Below are 13,400 nucleotides of genomic sequence, written 5' to 3' on the forward strand. Positions count from 1 at the left end.
ATGTTTATTTTGGGATTAACTATCCCTTTAAGTATAAAAGGCTGGTGATTATACTGAATATACAAAGCAAGAGCCTGACATGGAAACTCAACAAATCCTGGAAATTAAGCTAGTTCCTCTTCGGCTAGCACAGGAAATGTGCCATCAGCCATGCCAGTTTACCCAGTTTACTCCCTCCTCCTGTAGCCAACAGGATACTATGAGTAACAGATCTGAGCTGTTCCAGACCATGCTAGCTTTTCTTTCCCGATAACATACAGTACTGCGCCACCAAATACCACCAAACAAGAAATCACCATGGAGATGATGAGCGGTAACAACGCAAAATTGTAAGCCTCTAATCTGATGCCACTGCTGCAATCACTGAGCAAACATGTCAAAGTTCAGCACATAATTGTTCAGCATTTGTCTCCATACTAAACAGTCAACACAATTTAAATCACAAACATTCCTCTCAAGCACAAGACCGATCTCATATGTGGGAGTTGTGATTCTTTAACTTGGGGAGGGTGATTATATTGACAAAGTGCTGAGAAAGCTAAGTTGCATCATATAGGCCTACATGTTTTCTGACCTCTGCTCAATATTCATTGCATGTTCAGAAAACACACTGTCCTTATAGAGACAGCAGACTGACAACTCATATTTACCAGCTATGTATTTAGTGGCAACGGAGTTGCTTCTCCTTTAGTATTTCTGGAATAGAGAGAAATGTGATGCGCTCACTAACCACTGACCTCTCTCTTCCTCAGGCTGAGAGAGGAAGCACTTATCCTGAGATGATAGGCTATCTACAGGACATCCAGCAGCTGGGAATACACAGCTTGGAAAATCCTTGCTTTATCTCCCTAAACAGGACCCCAATGTTGATCATGAGGACCCACTTCTGTCGTTTATACATAAATGCAAACAAAGGAAACAAAACCGTCAAGCTCAGCAAAGACTATTTCTTGTTTTGAGGTTTTTCTAATACTGAAGAGAAATAGAGAGAAATCCGATTTAACGCATGTCTCTTTACACAAAAACGGCAAGTCTTATTCAGTATTTTATCTTGTTTTCCAGTAAAAAATATATAAACATCCTTAAAACAAGATCAACTCAAGAAAACGAAAATTGTACAGCCATTACTCCACTCTCCAGAAATGTTTTTATTTTCTTTTTTATTATCAATGTTGAAAATAGTTTGGCTGATTAATAATTTAGTGTAAATCATGATGATTTTTATTTTCTCAGGATTAGGTCAAAAGAACATTTATTCGAAATGCAAAGCTTTTGTGCATTAATACATTTAGATAGATGTATATGAACAATATATGAAAAACTATCAGGTTAATTTAACTTGTTTTTACTTGAAACAAGACTAAAATACTGATTAAGAAAGGGATTTTTGCTGCAAATTTGACTAGAAACTACATTTATTATCATCAGGGTGGCTACTTATTAAACAGGTGTGTGAACCGTGTCACCTCAAAAAGCCCTTTTGATAAATAAATGGAAAACAAGCATGAAAACTGTCTAAACAGTGCAATGAGACAAATGTGTGTCAGTGTCAGTGCTGTTTGAAAGAGCGCTTGTTCTCCGCTCAGCACAATGCCACCATTGACCCTTTTCTCCTGGTCAGTAGTCAGAGGGTAGTAAACAGCCAAATAACTTCTCCAAGTTAAAAATCACAGCGGTTCGTAATGTGCGTTGTGCACTATGTCTCTATGGAGCTCTTGTTGGTCCTGGTGTTTGCTCTCATTCGTCCTAGCTGTCAACACAGGGCAATCCTCATCGGCTCCAGATTTCTCTGGTAAGTGTTTTTCTTGAATTTTGTGGCGGTGATAGAGGAAATATGAGATGGGTATCCCTCTTCTATTGTTTGAGCATCCATATTGGAAGGCAAGGCAACATTAACCCATTCTGAACCAAAGACACACATTTCGTGTTGAAGTTGACAAAGTCTATATGTTATGGGCAATGTACACTAGAAAATACACTCAAATACTGTAATCCACAAATATAAGTCCAACAGCAGTGTTTATATGTCGTATGTAAAAAGTCAGAAAAGTGTTTTCATGCATTTTATATTTTGATTACTTCAGGCATTTCAGTGACACATGTTGGCTTCTGGTTTTAATTGTTTCTGATTGTGTTTCTGTATCTCCCCCCTATACAATACATAATGGCTTCAAGAGTGATAATCAGCAAAGAATAGCTCATTGTGTTTATTTGTGAGTGTGTCTGTGCCTGGCACTGCATAACAGAGGGCTCTACAGATGCAGAATGGCCTAACCCAAGAGAGACAGAGAAAGGTACAGGCCAGACATTAGCCTTGATCCAGTTCCTTCTCATTGAATACTCATAGATATGGTCCAATGAAGGAACATACTGAATAGGCCAGGGCATGTTAAAAACATTAAAAGCTTGAAACCTGAGCTGTGTGGAAAAGTGGAGGATAAAAAAGAGAAAAATGCCTCATTTATGTTGTCCACTTCATAACATTTAGATCTCAAATCTGCAGTGCAGACCGCTTTCAAATCTTTTAGGGGTCATTTCCTCTGACTACATGGCTGTCCCTGACCTCTGACTCTCTCTTTCACTGCAGTATTTGAAATATAAATTTTTTAAAAAAGAAACAATAAATCAATAGCAGATATTGAAACTTTGAAAGATTTATGGTTGTCTATAGATCTTTTTTAGAATCACCAAAATAATTGTTTATTTTATTTTATAACAAACGTGCTTAAAACTCTGAAATCTATTAATAATACTTGGAAATTATTTTATGTATTTAATTACCATCCAGACCCATAAAAAACATTATTATTAATGTTTAATAATCAATAAGAAACATAATTAAGTTTATTATTAATAAACTTTTATTAATAACTGCATAGGCACACCAAGGGCAAAATGATAATCATTTAATTTTATTTTATTTTCCTGTCCTGGGTTTCGACCTACCAGTTGGAAATCTCTGTTATTGTATAACTGTATTTGTAAAATAAAAACAGCACTCGTAGTACCTGAGAAGACATCAAATGTCAACCACATTTGCATTTGCAAAAAAAGATAAGGGTGGGAGTTGTTTTGTCCATTATCACATTGCTCGATTTACACTATAAGTGTACAATTGTGGTCAACAATGCTGTTGTGTAGTGGGTTCTCTAAATGCATTTACAATGCCTTAATTGTTTGAATGCTGAGCAGTGCCTTTAATCCGCAACAGTGATGCTCAACTGATGTTTAGAGCACTTTAAAAGCTGTCTGCGTATCAGTCTATTTTTCCCCTTAGATTACCTCCACAGGATCCTGAAGAACCACACTACCCATGCCTGTGATGGAGAGACGCTGTCCATCAGATGCCCTACTACAACATCTGTGGCTGTCCTCTCAGCGTTTTATGGACGCCGTGTCCCGAGTCCATATCTATGCCCACACGCAAACCCAAACATAACAGAGGAAAACACCGACTGTATATCAACCACAGCCATTCAGGTATCATTGATCTGCATTTACTCATTCTTTAATTCTAGATCCAAAAATCTCCAGTATAAAAATCATAATGATTGATTAAGAATTTCAGTCAGAATGTGTTTTCATGGTCAGAAAGTGATGTCTGAGTGCCAGGATCGATGGGAGTGTCAGATTCCTGTGGTGAGTCCTGTGTTTGGTCAAGATTCCTGCCCTGAAACTAGCAAATACCTCATTGTCTCCTACAAGTGCAAGCCTGGTGAGACGCCTACTGTATTTTGTGCTTCATTTTAGCGAGATTGTAACCAAGCAGCACATCAATGATTTTCCTTCTCCACAGAGCATCATCGCTCGAGAACAGTGTGTGAGAATGAGCGGCTGAAGCTGGCCTGTAAGAATGACACGGTTCTGGCCATCTATTCAGCCACGTTTGGCCACTTGGAGCACGACAGTCTTGAGTGCCCTCAAGAGGCTAACACAAAAACGGACATAGGTCTGAGAATAAAATAACACACTTCTTCCATCTAGTGGGAATGTTTTGCTACAACAGAAGAGGCAGAAAAATATGTGTTCAAATTCATTTGATGAGATCATGGTCATTCATTTGATGAGATTATGTTTCCTGTTAGAGTGCTTGTCTCCGTCAGCCTTGAGGAGGGTGTCAAGGAAGTGTCATGGCAGGACGAACTGCTCTGTGTTGGCTGATGCTCAGGGTTTTGGAGACCCCTGTTTCCCTGGCACCAGAAAACACTTGCGAGTTTCCTTCACCTGCGGTGAGTTCACTCAAAAAAATGATGTGTTGGCTTTACTAAACTTTTTTATGTAAAAAGGTTCCACATAACTGGGTTTCGTTAAACAAACATAATTTGTTCATGTAACTTCAACAACATGGAAGTCATTTTAAGCGACCCAAATAAACTCTGAGCTGAGTGTTCTATATGAGTTCAGTGATTCAGGTCAAATGATAGTGATATAATGATTATGGTAAAACACAACCCACATCATCAGATCACCTTTTCTATTTGATTATCTGGCTGTTATAACTCATATACAGCAGCCAAACTTAATCTAAAGTTAATAATGTGGGGTTCAAGAGCCCAACTAACAGACACTCATCTCCATAATGGTGACCTGAAATTCCGGTTTTCTCCTTCAGTGATTCTGCTTGTTAACATCAGGTGTCTTCAATAATGCTCAATCATCACTCAATTATTCCCTTAATTATCTCATTAACTTTAACACTGCTTTAGTGTTAATTTAACACTCAGCTCAGAGTTTAATTGGGTCGCTTAAAATGACTTCCATGATGTTGAAGTTACATGAACAAATTATGTTTGCTTAACAGTTGCTTTTGCAGTTATGTGGAACCGGTGGAACCTTTTTACATCAAAAAGTTTAGTAAAGCCAACACATCATTTTTTTGAGTGTTTCAAGAGATTTCGAAAAACTGTGATCAGCTTATTCACTGTAGATGCAGTCATAAAAAGATTTTCTTTGTGCATTTAAGTACCTCGGTATCTACTGGAAGATGTTGGACGTGGAAACACAGATCCTTTCTTGCTCTCTGACTATACGCATGGTAAGAAAAAAATAGTTGATGGTGTAAATGATCTTCATTGCTAAGCTAATTTTCATTTTATTAAACTGGCTTGTATTAAAAAGATGATGTTAACATAATAACTGCGACTTATTCCATGTGTTAGTATTGCAAATGAAAATATGACAGGAGAGATATACAATTGTGGGCAAAAGTTCTTTTGGGCAAAAATGTACCTTGCAGAATCAGCAAAATGTTAATAATTTAAAAAAAAATAAGAGGGATCATAAAAATTTCATTTTTTTTTTTTTGGGAATGCTGTGTGTCGTTGCCTGGATGATCCATGACTGTATTTCTGTTTTGTGATGGCCTTTCACAAGTCCCTATTTCATCCTGAGCAGTAAAACAGTGATTTTCAGAGAAATCATCCGGGTTCTGCACTTTTTTTTTCAGCATCTTCTGCATATTTGAATTCTTTCCAGTGACTGTATGATTTTGAGATCCATCTCACACTTTATAAACAACTATTGCAAAAGGTGAAAACTGAAAACACTAATGCTAAAGAAGGCAACAAGATGCATTAACAGTCGACTTTTGAATGGGGTCCTTTGTATAAATTCAGCAGCAAAAAAATTTATTATCCTTCTTATTTTGTTAAAATGATTAACATTTTGCTGATTTTTTTTCAAGGTATATGTAACATTTTGACCACAACCGTATGACTCACATAATTGTCAGTCATTGGTTGTTGACGGTCCTGCTGACTGCGGGATCCAATCCCCTCTCCCCCCCCCCTTCACAGGAGGGTGGTATACTGGCCCCGGTGTGTCCAGACCACAAAACATTTTCACCAACTCTTTGGAAATCTTTTCCCAGATCCAGGGTACGTTAGATGTGTGGCCTGATCCCAGAAATTTCAAATGATTTGGTGCCATCTTCACTGAGTATTCACTTTTCTTTTCTTTTTTTGCTTTGTTGGTTTTATTCATTTTTAAAATCCAAAAATAAATGTTACAGTACATGTAGCCTACCAGTAACATGAAAGTAATAAATAAAATATCAATGGAAAAACAATTCATCTTTCTTTGTGCTTTGCTAACATCAGCAGTCAGCAATGGCCTTCTCATTTACTAAGTGTGGTAGTAGCCTATTTTACTAATTACTTTTTTAATCTCTTCTCCTCTTCATTGTTGAATGTATTGTTTATTACATTTTAATTTGGCCTCTATTTTTCATTTTCCCAAGGTCTTCCGGAGACAGTGGCTTTATACTTTGTCTCTGGTATATGTGCTGGTCTGTTCTTCTTGCTGTGTTTGTTCGGTCTGAAATCCACCCTGATTCGAGATCTGAAAGACTTGGCGTCTGAGCTAGGAGATGAGCTAAAGTCCTCCCGCAGGTCACAGGGAGGACTAATAGATGATTTTGATGATGCCTCCTTGCGTTCTTCTTTTCGCCACCTTGCGCGCCCGTATCGCACACCAGATATTTTCAACCAAGAGATGATAATGACAGTGGTAATGGAGGAGAGAAGGGATGAGGACAAACCTGAGATGCCAAATGGAGACATCTGGCCACATATCAGCTCCAGCCCTTATGCCATGCACAAAATCAAAACCTCCTCTGCCTGATCTTGATGTTCTCTACAAATCTGATTGATTTTCTTTTAATAAAGCAAACACCAATTATATTCTACCATGTAACATGAATGATTAGATATTGTCTGGATCTTAAATGCTTAACAAGAATGACATCTGTGACATCCTTATCAAGCCCACCTGCTTGTGTTTTATGAATAGACTGTATTTATGTATACATTTTCATGTATAATTCGAACTGGTTTAATAAATGAGCGGAAGTGTAATATCTTTGGATGCTGTGCACATTGAAAATAAAATATATTTGCGTAGCCTACTTATCAAACACAGCCATCAGGGATTTGGTTTGAATTTATAGTACCGGTATCTAAAACCTGGTTGTGCTGAAATACACTTACAAGTTGCAACATAGTGTTTATCCTTCTAAAGAAAAAATAATGCAACCAAAAGGACATGCATCAGCCCTATATCCGTTTGATGGTCTATTTGACACATGGTAAATGAAGGAACAACCCTCTGATTTAAATAAGGGCGTTTGACGAAGTCTCTGCAATTACAAATATTTAAACAATGCAGTAAACTGTGTTTACAGTGATGCAAATAGTTGCGTATCTTTGACGTTCCCGAGCAACGTAGAACACAACAAATGATGTTGCTCCATCCGGGATAGCGCGGTGATGATGACCTCGAAACTCATTCATGACTGGTGGCGTAATTTGGTCAACGTAAACCCAAACCCGAACATCACTTGAAATGTCATTGGTTTATTAACGCGGCAACAAAACTGTCATCAACCGTGACCACTCTCTCTGTTCAAACCCAAATGTGTCACACGTAATCGATAGGTGTTGTTTTCTCCTGAGTTCAATGACTACACACCACTCCACAAGCTGAATCGCACTCTTTTATATATCGTGTACGTCACTTCCTTTTGGACGAGCGAGTGAACATTGATTTAACGGTGTTTGTTATTGTAAAGTTTAACCCGTTTTCCCCACGGAGTAAATTCTTCCCCGAGCGAGCGATGTGTCGCGAGCACCCCGGGCCGGAAGTCCAGCACACGCGCGGTGCGGGGTGGAGCCTGACATGAGAAAACATTCGCTTGCGCCGCTGCTGAGTTTAGCCTGTTAGCTAGCCGCCTGACGGCTTTAATTCAACACACTTAAGAACATTCACGATGGAGCATTCATTCGGGATTTCAGATAACCAATGTTTGGCCGTATCCTTTATTTGGGAGCTCAGTTGTTTATTTTCATTTTGTTAAGAGCAATAGTAGTCTCTTTTGAAGCCATTTAGCCATGTCTCGTTAGCCTAGCTGTAATGGTAAAAAATAACATTTAATTTCGTTATGGCAGTGTAATAAAGAGGCTTAACATAATACAAATGCTGTCATTTTTTGTTGCTGTTTTCTCTCTGCTGTCAGACAGAAGCGTCGTTATCCAACCATATTCCATCACTGTTCTTACATTCCTAGGAATAACTTGGAACAGCATTGTGTGACATTGTCATGTCACTCGATATGATGTACATGTAAGGTATGACATGTTGCAGCTGGAGGCTACAAAGAGAATAACACTTTTTATGATTTTTACACATCTTTGAGTATGTTAGGGATTTCCTCTATTGTTTTATTACTTAACGTTACCTAATGAAGTTGTATAAAGTCCAAAAAGTTATTTTATTGTGTGAGGGAGGGAGAGAGCCATGAGTCGTCACGCTTTCCACCCTTTTCCTCTGCCTTTTGCTATTCAATTGAATCCTTGACAGTGATTTTTTTCAGACTGTTAGAGGACACGAGCTCAGAAGCGGACAGAAAGAACCAAGACTCCTGTCCCTGTTACAGTGTTCTGGACAGTTCAAGTGAGTAGACTCCAATCTCAGTTTTTCATTCCAATTTATTCACAGAATTTCACACTAAACGGAGCTTTTATGTGTAAAACAGGGTTAGTTGCAGAAGAAAATGTTAAAGTCTGAGAAAGTCGAGCAGCTGTTTAATCTCTGTTGGACTGAACTGTGCATTGCATTCTTTCAGGTGGTTTATTGCTGCTGCCTGTTTGTGTTATTAAACGGATGATTTTGTGGTCGTTTTTAGCCTTTTTGACATGATTAGTTGCCAAACCCACAAACGAAGGACATCTAATTGCTAGTTATAATTGCTAGAATCTCTATCTTGAGAATGCAGCTGGCTTTTAACAGGCTGCTATTTGTTAGTTTTTTAACAAGACATTGCTATGGATCCTTTTTACTGACTGTGATGAAGCATTCCCACAATTATTATATATTACGTTAAACTTTTTTGTATTTTCATTTAAAAAAGTTAATGTACATAACGCTATAGTTTGTTATATTTCCTTGGCATTAAATTACAAAAAACAAAACAACTAGTTAACAGCTGCAAGTGTGTTTCTAATACAATGGCTGTGGGAATGGCAGCCAATGGCTGCAAATTTGACATCTTTGTCCTCTGGCTGCGGTAATCAAATGTATATTTTTTTTTTTGTTGCAAAAACATGGAAACACTATCATCATGGTTCTTTATTTGATTCTACTTCCTGCTCAGCTACTGTTCGGACGCTCTCGCTTACTGCTCCGCGCTTTGCTCTATCGCTTTTATATTTCTATATTTTATCTCCTTTTATCACCTAATTTTAACTTCAGCACATCAGCACAGTGCTCAAACGTTTGGATTACTACAAAAAAAAGCAGAATTATTTTATTCAACCAGCCTCCCACTGAAAGCTTACATTCCGGGGAAGAGAAAACAAAACTGCCTACATTCATAAGGATAAGAAAATGCCTCCTCTGGAATCTACTTGCTGCTCCAACTGCCACAGACTTTTACAAAGGATTGCAATTCTTGAAACAAAGTTAATTGCGGGACAACCAAACCAGACGGAACACACAACAGAGCTTCGTCATGGACGTCCTCAGCATACAGCCGGTGAGTCCCATGAATCTAGTGCTTCTCGACAGGCCATACTGAGTGTAGAGAAACAAGCCGATCGTTTTACTAATCGATGGCACAAACAGGGTGCGAGACCCAAAGGCACTCGAGACATCAGATTGTCACGAGCATCACATATTACTGCAGTAGCATCCTCTACCCCAGATACGGCTCTGACAAGGACTGCAAACACTGGTCTCCTACCACCGCCTATACATCTTGAGAACAGATTTGAAGTATTAATGAATGAGGAATCCCCAAATTTGATGAATGTGATCACACACAGACAGAATCAGCCAGTAGCTAACACTGATGCTAACTGGGGCTCAAGGTCGAGCAGACAGCGGCACTCAGCTCAGAGCGCAGCCGGGCCCAGGACTCTGATAGTGGGCGACTCCGTAATCAGAAACATTAATAGCAGGGATACAACAACGTGCTGCCTTCCACAAGCAACAACATCTGATGTAAACAGGGAACTTCAGAACATTCTGATGAAACATAAGACTGCAAATCGACTCATCATTCATGTGGGGAAGAATGATATTCATAAAGAGCAGTCGGAACTTCTTAAAAAGGATTTCAATGAACTTTTTGAAACACTTAAAAGACTGAAAGTTCAAACATTCATCAGTGGACCACTCCCAGCAAGAGGAACAAACAGGTTTTCACGGTTGCTTGGGCTTAATACATGGCTGCAAAAAACCTGCAATATAAAAGGAGTGAACTTTATTGACAACTTCAATCTTTTCTGGAGTCAGAGGCAACTGTTTCAACAGAATGGCCACCACCCAAACAAACTTGGTTCAAGAGTGCTAAAGGACAATATCTACTTCTCCCTCCGTCATCCTTCTGCAATGTGTGCCAATCCACTCAACCTGAATGGCACACACACACCTGGATACAGTATGAATGACCACAGGATTTCACTTCAGCCCCTGAATGGACATGCGGTTGACACATCACACAAGGACAGTGATAACACCACTCAGCCACAACAACCTCTGCTCACGGACACAATCTCAGCTGAGCCCTGCCCACAGAGCTCACCACAGACAGACTGTGACATACCAGCACTGCTCCAATATACAGCACCCAAGGACGACTTTCTGGAAAACAGCCAGGGAAACCAGGACAGCATATTACAGCCTCCAATAACACCAGAGCAAAAATCACTCTCACTGGAAACATTATCACTCTCTCCAGCATCTCCACTTCTGTGCTTCTCAGAGAAAATGGAACAACTGGTGCACGCTGGAACTAGACTATCCCACTCTTTTGCTGCGAGCCCCCAGATACCAACCAAAAAACGCCAGGCCCCACAACCACCAAAGCCTACGGGCCCAGCTCGCCCTCCCCCTCCTCCTGTGAGAGCTCTTCGGCCTCTGCCACAGCGCCAGGGCCCACACCCTCCTCCGGCGGCTCGAGGTGAACCAAAAACAACTGATACCAGCTCTCAGTGATATGTGTCGGGTCCCCGCTATGATAACAATAACTTTCTCAAATGTTTACAGAACAAGCGGGAACCCAGTGTGCCTGTATCTTTTTCTATTGCTGTTCAATTACATGATAGAAAGTCTAAGGCCTTCAAAAGCCGTACAGCAAACCCATCTAATCTGGTGCCTATTACACGACATACCAAGATTGCTGTGGGGACAAAAAGTAAGACTGTTAAGTTAGCACTTTTAAACATCCGCTCACTTAAAAATAAATCACTTTTAGTCAATGACTTAATAACCACATACAACCTGGATTTCATGTTGCTAAATGAAACTTGGCTAGAAGAAAGTTGCAGTGCAACAGTCCTCAATGAAACAGCCCCTCCTAACTTTACTTTTATGAGTGTCTGCAGAGCTGTCAGAAGAGGCGGAGGTTTAGCTGCTCTTTATAAAGATGTCTATCAATGTAAGCAAATATCATTTGGGAATTACCCGTCTTTCGAATATCTGGGTATTGTGTTAAAAGGTGCTCCACGCATTTTACTTATCATTGTTTACAGGCCTCCTAAATACTCTCCAGCTTTTGCTGAGAACTTAACAGAACTGTTAAGTTCTATTTCCTCAGAGTTTGACTGCTTTGCCATTGCTGGAGATTTTAACATTCACATAGATAATGCAGAGAACAATATGGCAAAAGAAATCAAAACTGTTTTAAAAACTTTTGATCTGACTCAGCATGTACATGGAGCCACACATAATCGTGGACACACTCTAGATTTACTTATCAGTAAGGGTCTAAACATTTCATCAATTGTTATTAAGGATGTAGCACTGTCTGATCATTTTTGTATTTTCTTTGATATATTGATCTCTCCTGCCATTGAAGCTAGATCTGTGTCTGTCAAGAAGAGATGCTTAAATGAGAACACTAGTGTACTATTTATGAAGGCTATATCTTTAACACCAAGCATATCTGCTGACTCTGTTGATTTTCTCCTTGATTCTTTTAACTCAAAAGTTAAGAGTGTAATTGATGATATTGCTCCTGTGAAAGTCAGGAAGAAGAGTGGCAGACAAAAAGCACCTTGGAGAAACTCAACAGCAGTGCAAAATATGAAAAGACAATGCAGAAAAGCAGAGCGCATGTGGCGGAAGACAAAACTTGTAGTCCATTATAACATCTACAAAGACAGCATCCATGCTTTCAATAAGGAACTAAGCAAAGCTAGACAGACTTTTTTCTCGAATATTATAAACAGCAATATAAACAACACGCGCACTCTTTTTGCTACTGTAGAGAGACTGACAAACCCCCCAAGCCAGATTCCCAGTGAAATGCTCTCAGTGAGAAAGTGCAGTGAGTTTGCTTCTTTCTTCTCTGAGAAAATCAATAATATCAGAAAGGTGATCAGCTCATCCTTGAGTTGCGCTGGGGTCAGGCAGATCAGACAACAGGACGAGAAAGTAGCCACTATGTCTGATTTCGAAGAAATTGATGGCAAAATTTTGGAAGAAACCGTACAGCAACTAAAAACATCAACCTGCGCCCTTGATGCACTTCCCACATCTTTTTTCAAAAATGTGTTACACAGCTTAGAAGCAGATCTCCTAGAAGTGGTAAATGCCTCACTTCTCTCTGGGAGTTTTCCGACCTCCCTGAAAACTGCTGTTGTCAAGCCCCTCCTGAAAAAGAGCAATCTGGATAAGACCATATTAAACAACTATAGACCGATCTCAAATCTTCCTTTCATAGGCAAGATCATTGAAAAAGTTGTCTTCAATCAGCTGAACAAATTCTTAAGCTCGAATGGATACTTTGACCATTTTCAATCTGGTTTCCGACCGCACCACAGTACAGAGACCGCGCTCATAAAGATAATAAATGATATTCGCTTAAATACTGATACAGGCAAATTATCAGTGCTGGTACTACTCGACCTCAGTGCTGCATTTGACACTGTCGATCACAAAATACTTCTTGACAGGCTGGAAAACTGGGTCGGGCTTTCTGGGATAGTCCTAAAATGGTTCAGGTCATACTTAGGAGGCAGAGGTTATTATGTGAGTATAGGAGACCATAAGTCTGAGTGGACATCCATGACATGCGGAGTCCCTCAAGGCTCAATTCTTGCGCCACTCCTATTCAACCTGTACATGCTCCCAATGAGCCAAATAATGAGAAAGAACCAAATCGCTTACCATAGCTATGCAGACGACACACAGCTCTACTTAGCCCTATCGCCTAACGATTACAGCCCCATTGACTCCCTTTGCCAATGCATTGATGAAGTAAACAATTGGATGTGCCAAAACTTTCTTCAGTTAAACAAAGACAAAACTGAAGTCATTGCGTTTGGAAACAAAGATGAAGTTCTCAAGGTGAACGCATACCTTCAGTCTAGGGGTCAAACAACTAAAAATCAAGTCAGGAA

General features: G+C 39.5%; 2 protein-coding genes across 6 annotated transcripts in view; both read left to right on the plus strand.

The window, feature by feature from the left end:
* The first annotated feature begins 1,334 nt into the window (after positions 1-1,334).
* On the plus strand, positions 1,335-6,854 carry LOC143757055 (protein eva-1 homolog C). Of its 2 annotated transcripts, XM_077248044.1 has the most exons (8): positions 1,335-1,792; positions 3,278-3,480; positions 3,592-3,715; positions 3,797-3,949; positions 4,086-4,229; positions 4,964-5,035; positions 5,796-5,876; positions 6,239-6,854. In XM_077248044.1, exons 1-8 carry the CDS (start codon positions 1,699-1,701, stop codon positions 6,619-6,621), a joined length of 1,254 nt encoding a protein of 417 aa, XP_077104159.1. In that variant the 5' UTR covers positions 1,335-1,698; the 3' UTR covers positions 6,622-6,854. The 2 variants fall into 2 exon arrangements, with proteins under 2 accessions (XP_077104159.1, XP_077104160.1); XM_077248045.1 differs by lacking the exon at positions 5,796-5,876 and having other exon boundaries at positions 1,336-1,792.
* A 459-nt stretch (positions 6,855-7,313) lies between these two features.
* Positions 7,314-13,400, plus strand: part of ocrl (OCRL inositol polyphosphate-5-phosphatase) — a 33,337-nt gene continuing 27,250 nt past the window's right edge. For 2 of the 4 annotated variants that reach the window (XM_077248048.1, XM_077248050.1), the window contains exons 1-2: positions 7,343-7,807; positions 8,369-8,448. In XM_077248048.1, the coding sequence (XP_077104163.1) occupies positions 7,766-7,807; positions 8,369-8,448 (122 nt within the window). In that variant the 5' untranslated portion in view covers positions 7,343-7,765. Of the gene's footprint in view, positions 7,808-8,368; positions 8,449-13,400 lie in introns of all 4 variants that reach the window. The other 2 variants (XM_077248051.1, XM_077248049.1) reach the window with 2 other exon arrangements.

The sequence above is a fragment of the Siphateles boraxobius genome, unplaced genomic scaffold (genome assembly GCF_051911475.1).
Source record: "Siphateles boraxobius isolate OS27281-9 unplaced genomic scaffold, OSU_SipBor_1 3, whole genome shotgun sequence".
NCBI classification, from domain to species: domain Eukaryota; kingdom Metazoa; phylum Chordata; class Actinopteri; order Cypriniformes; family Leuciscidae; genus Siphateles; species Siphateles boraxobius.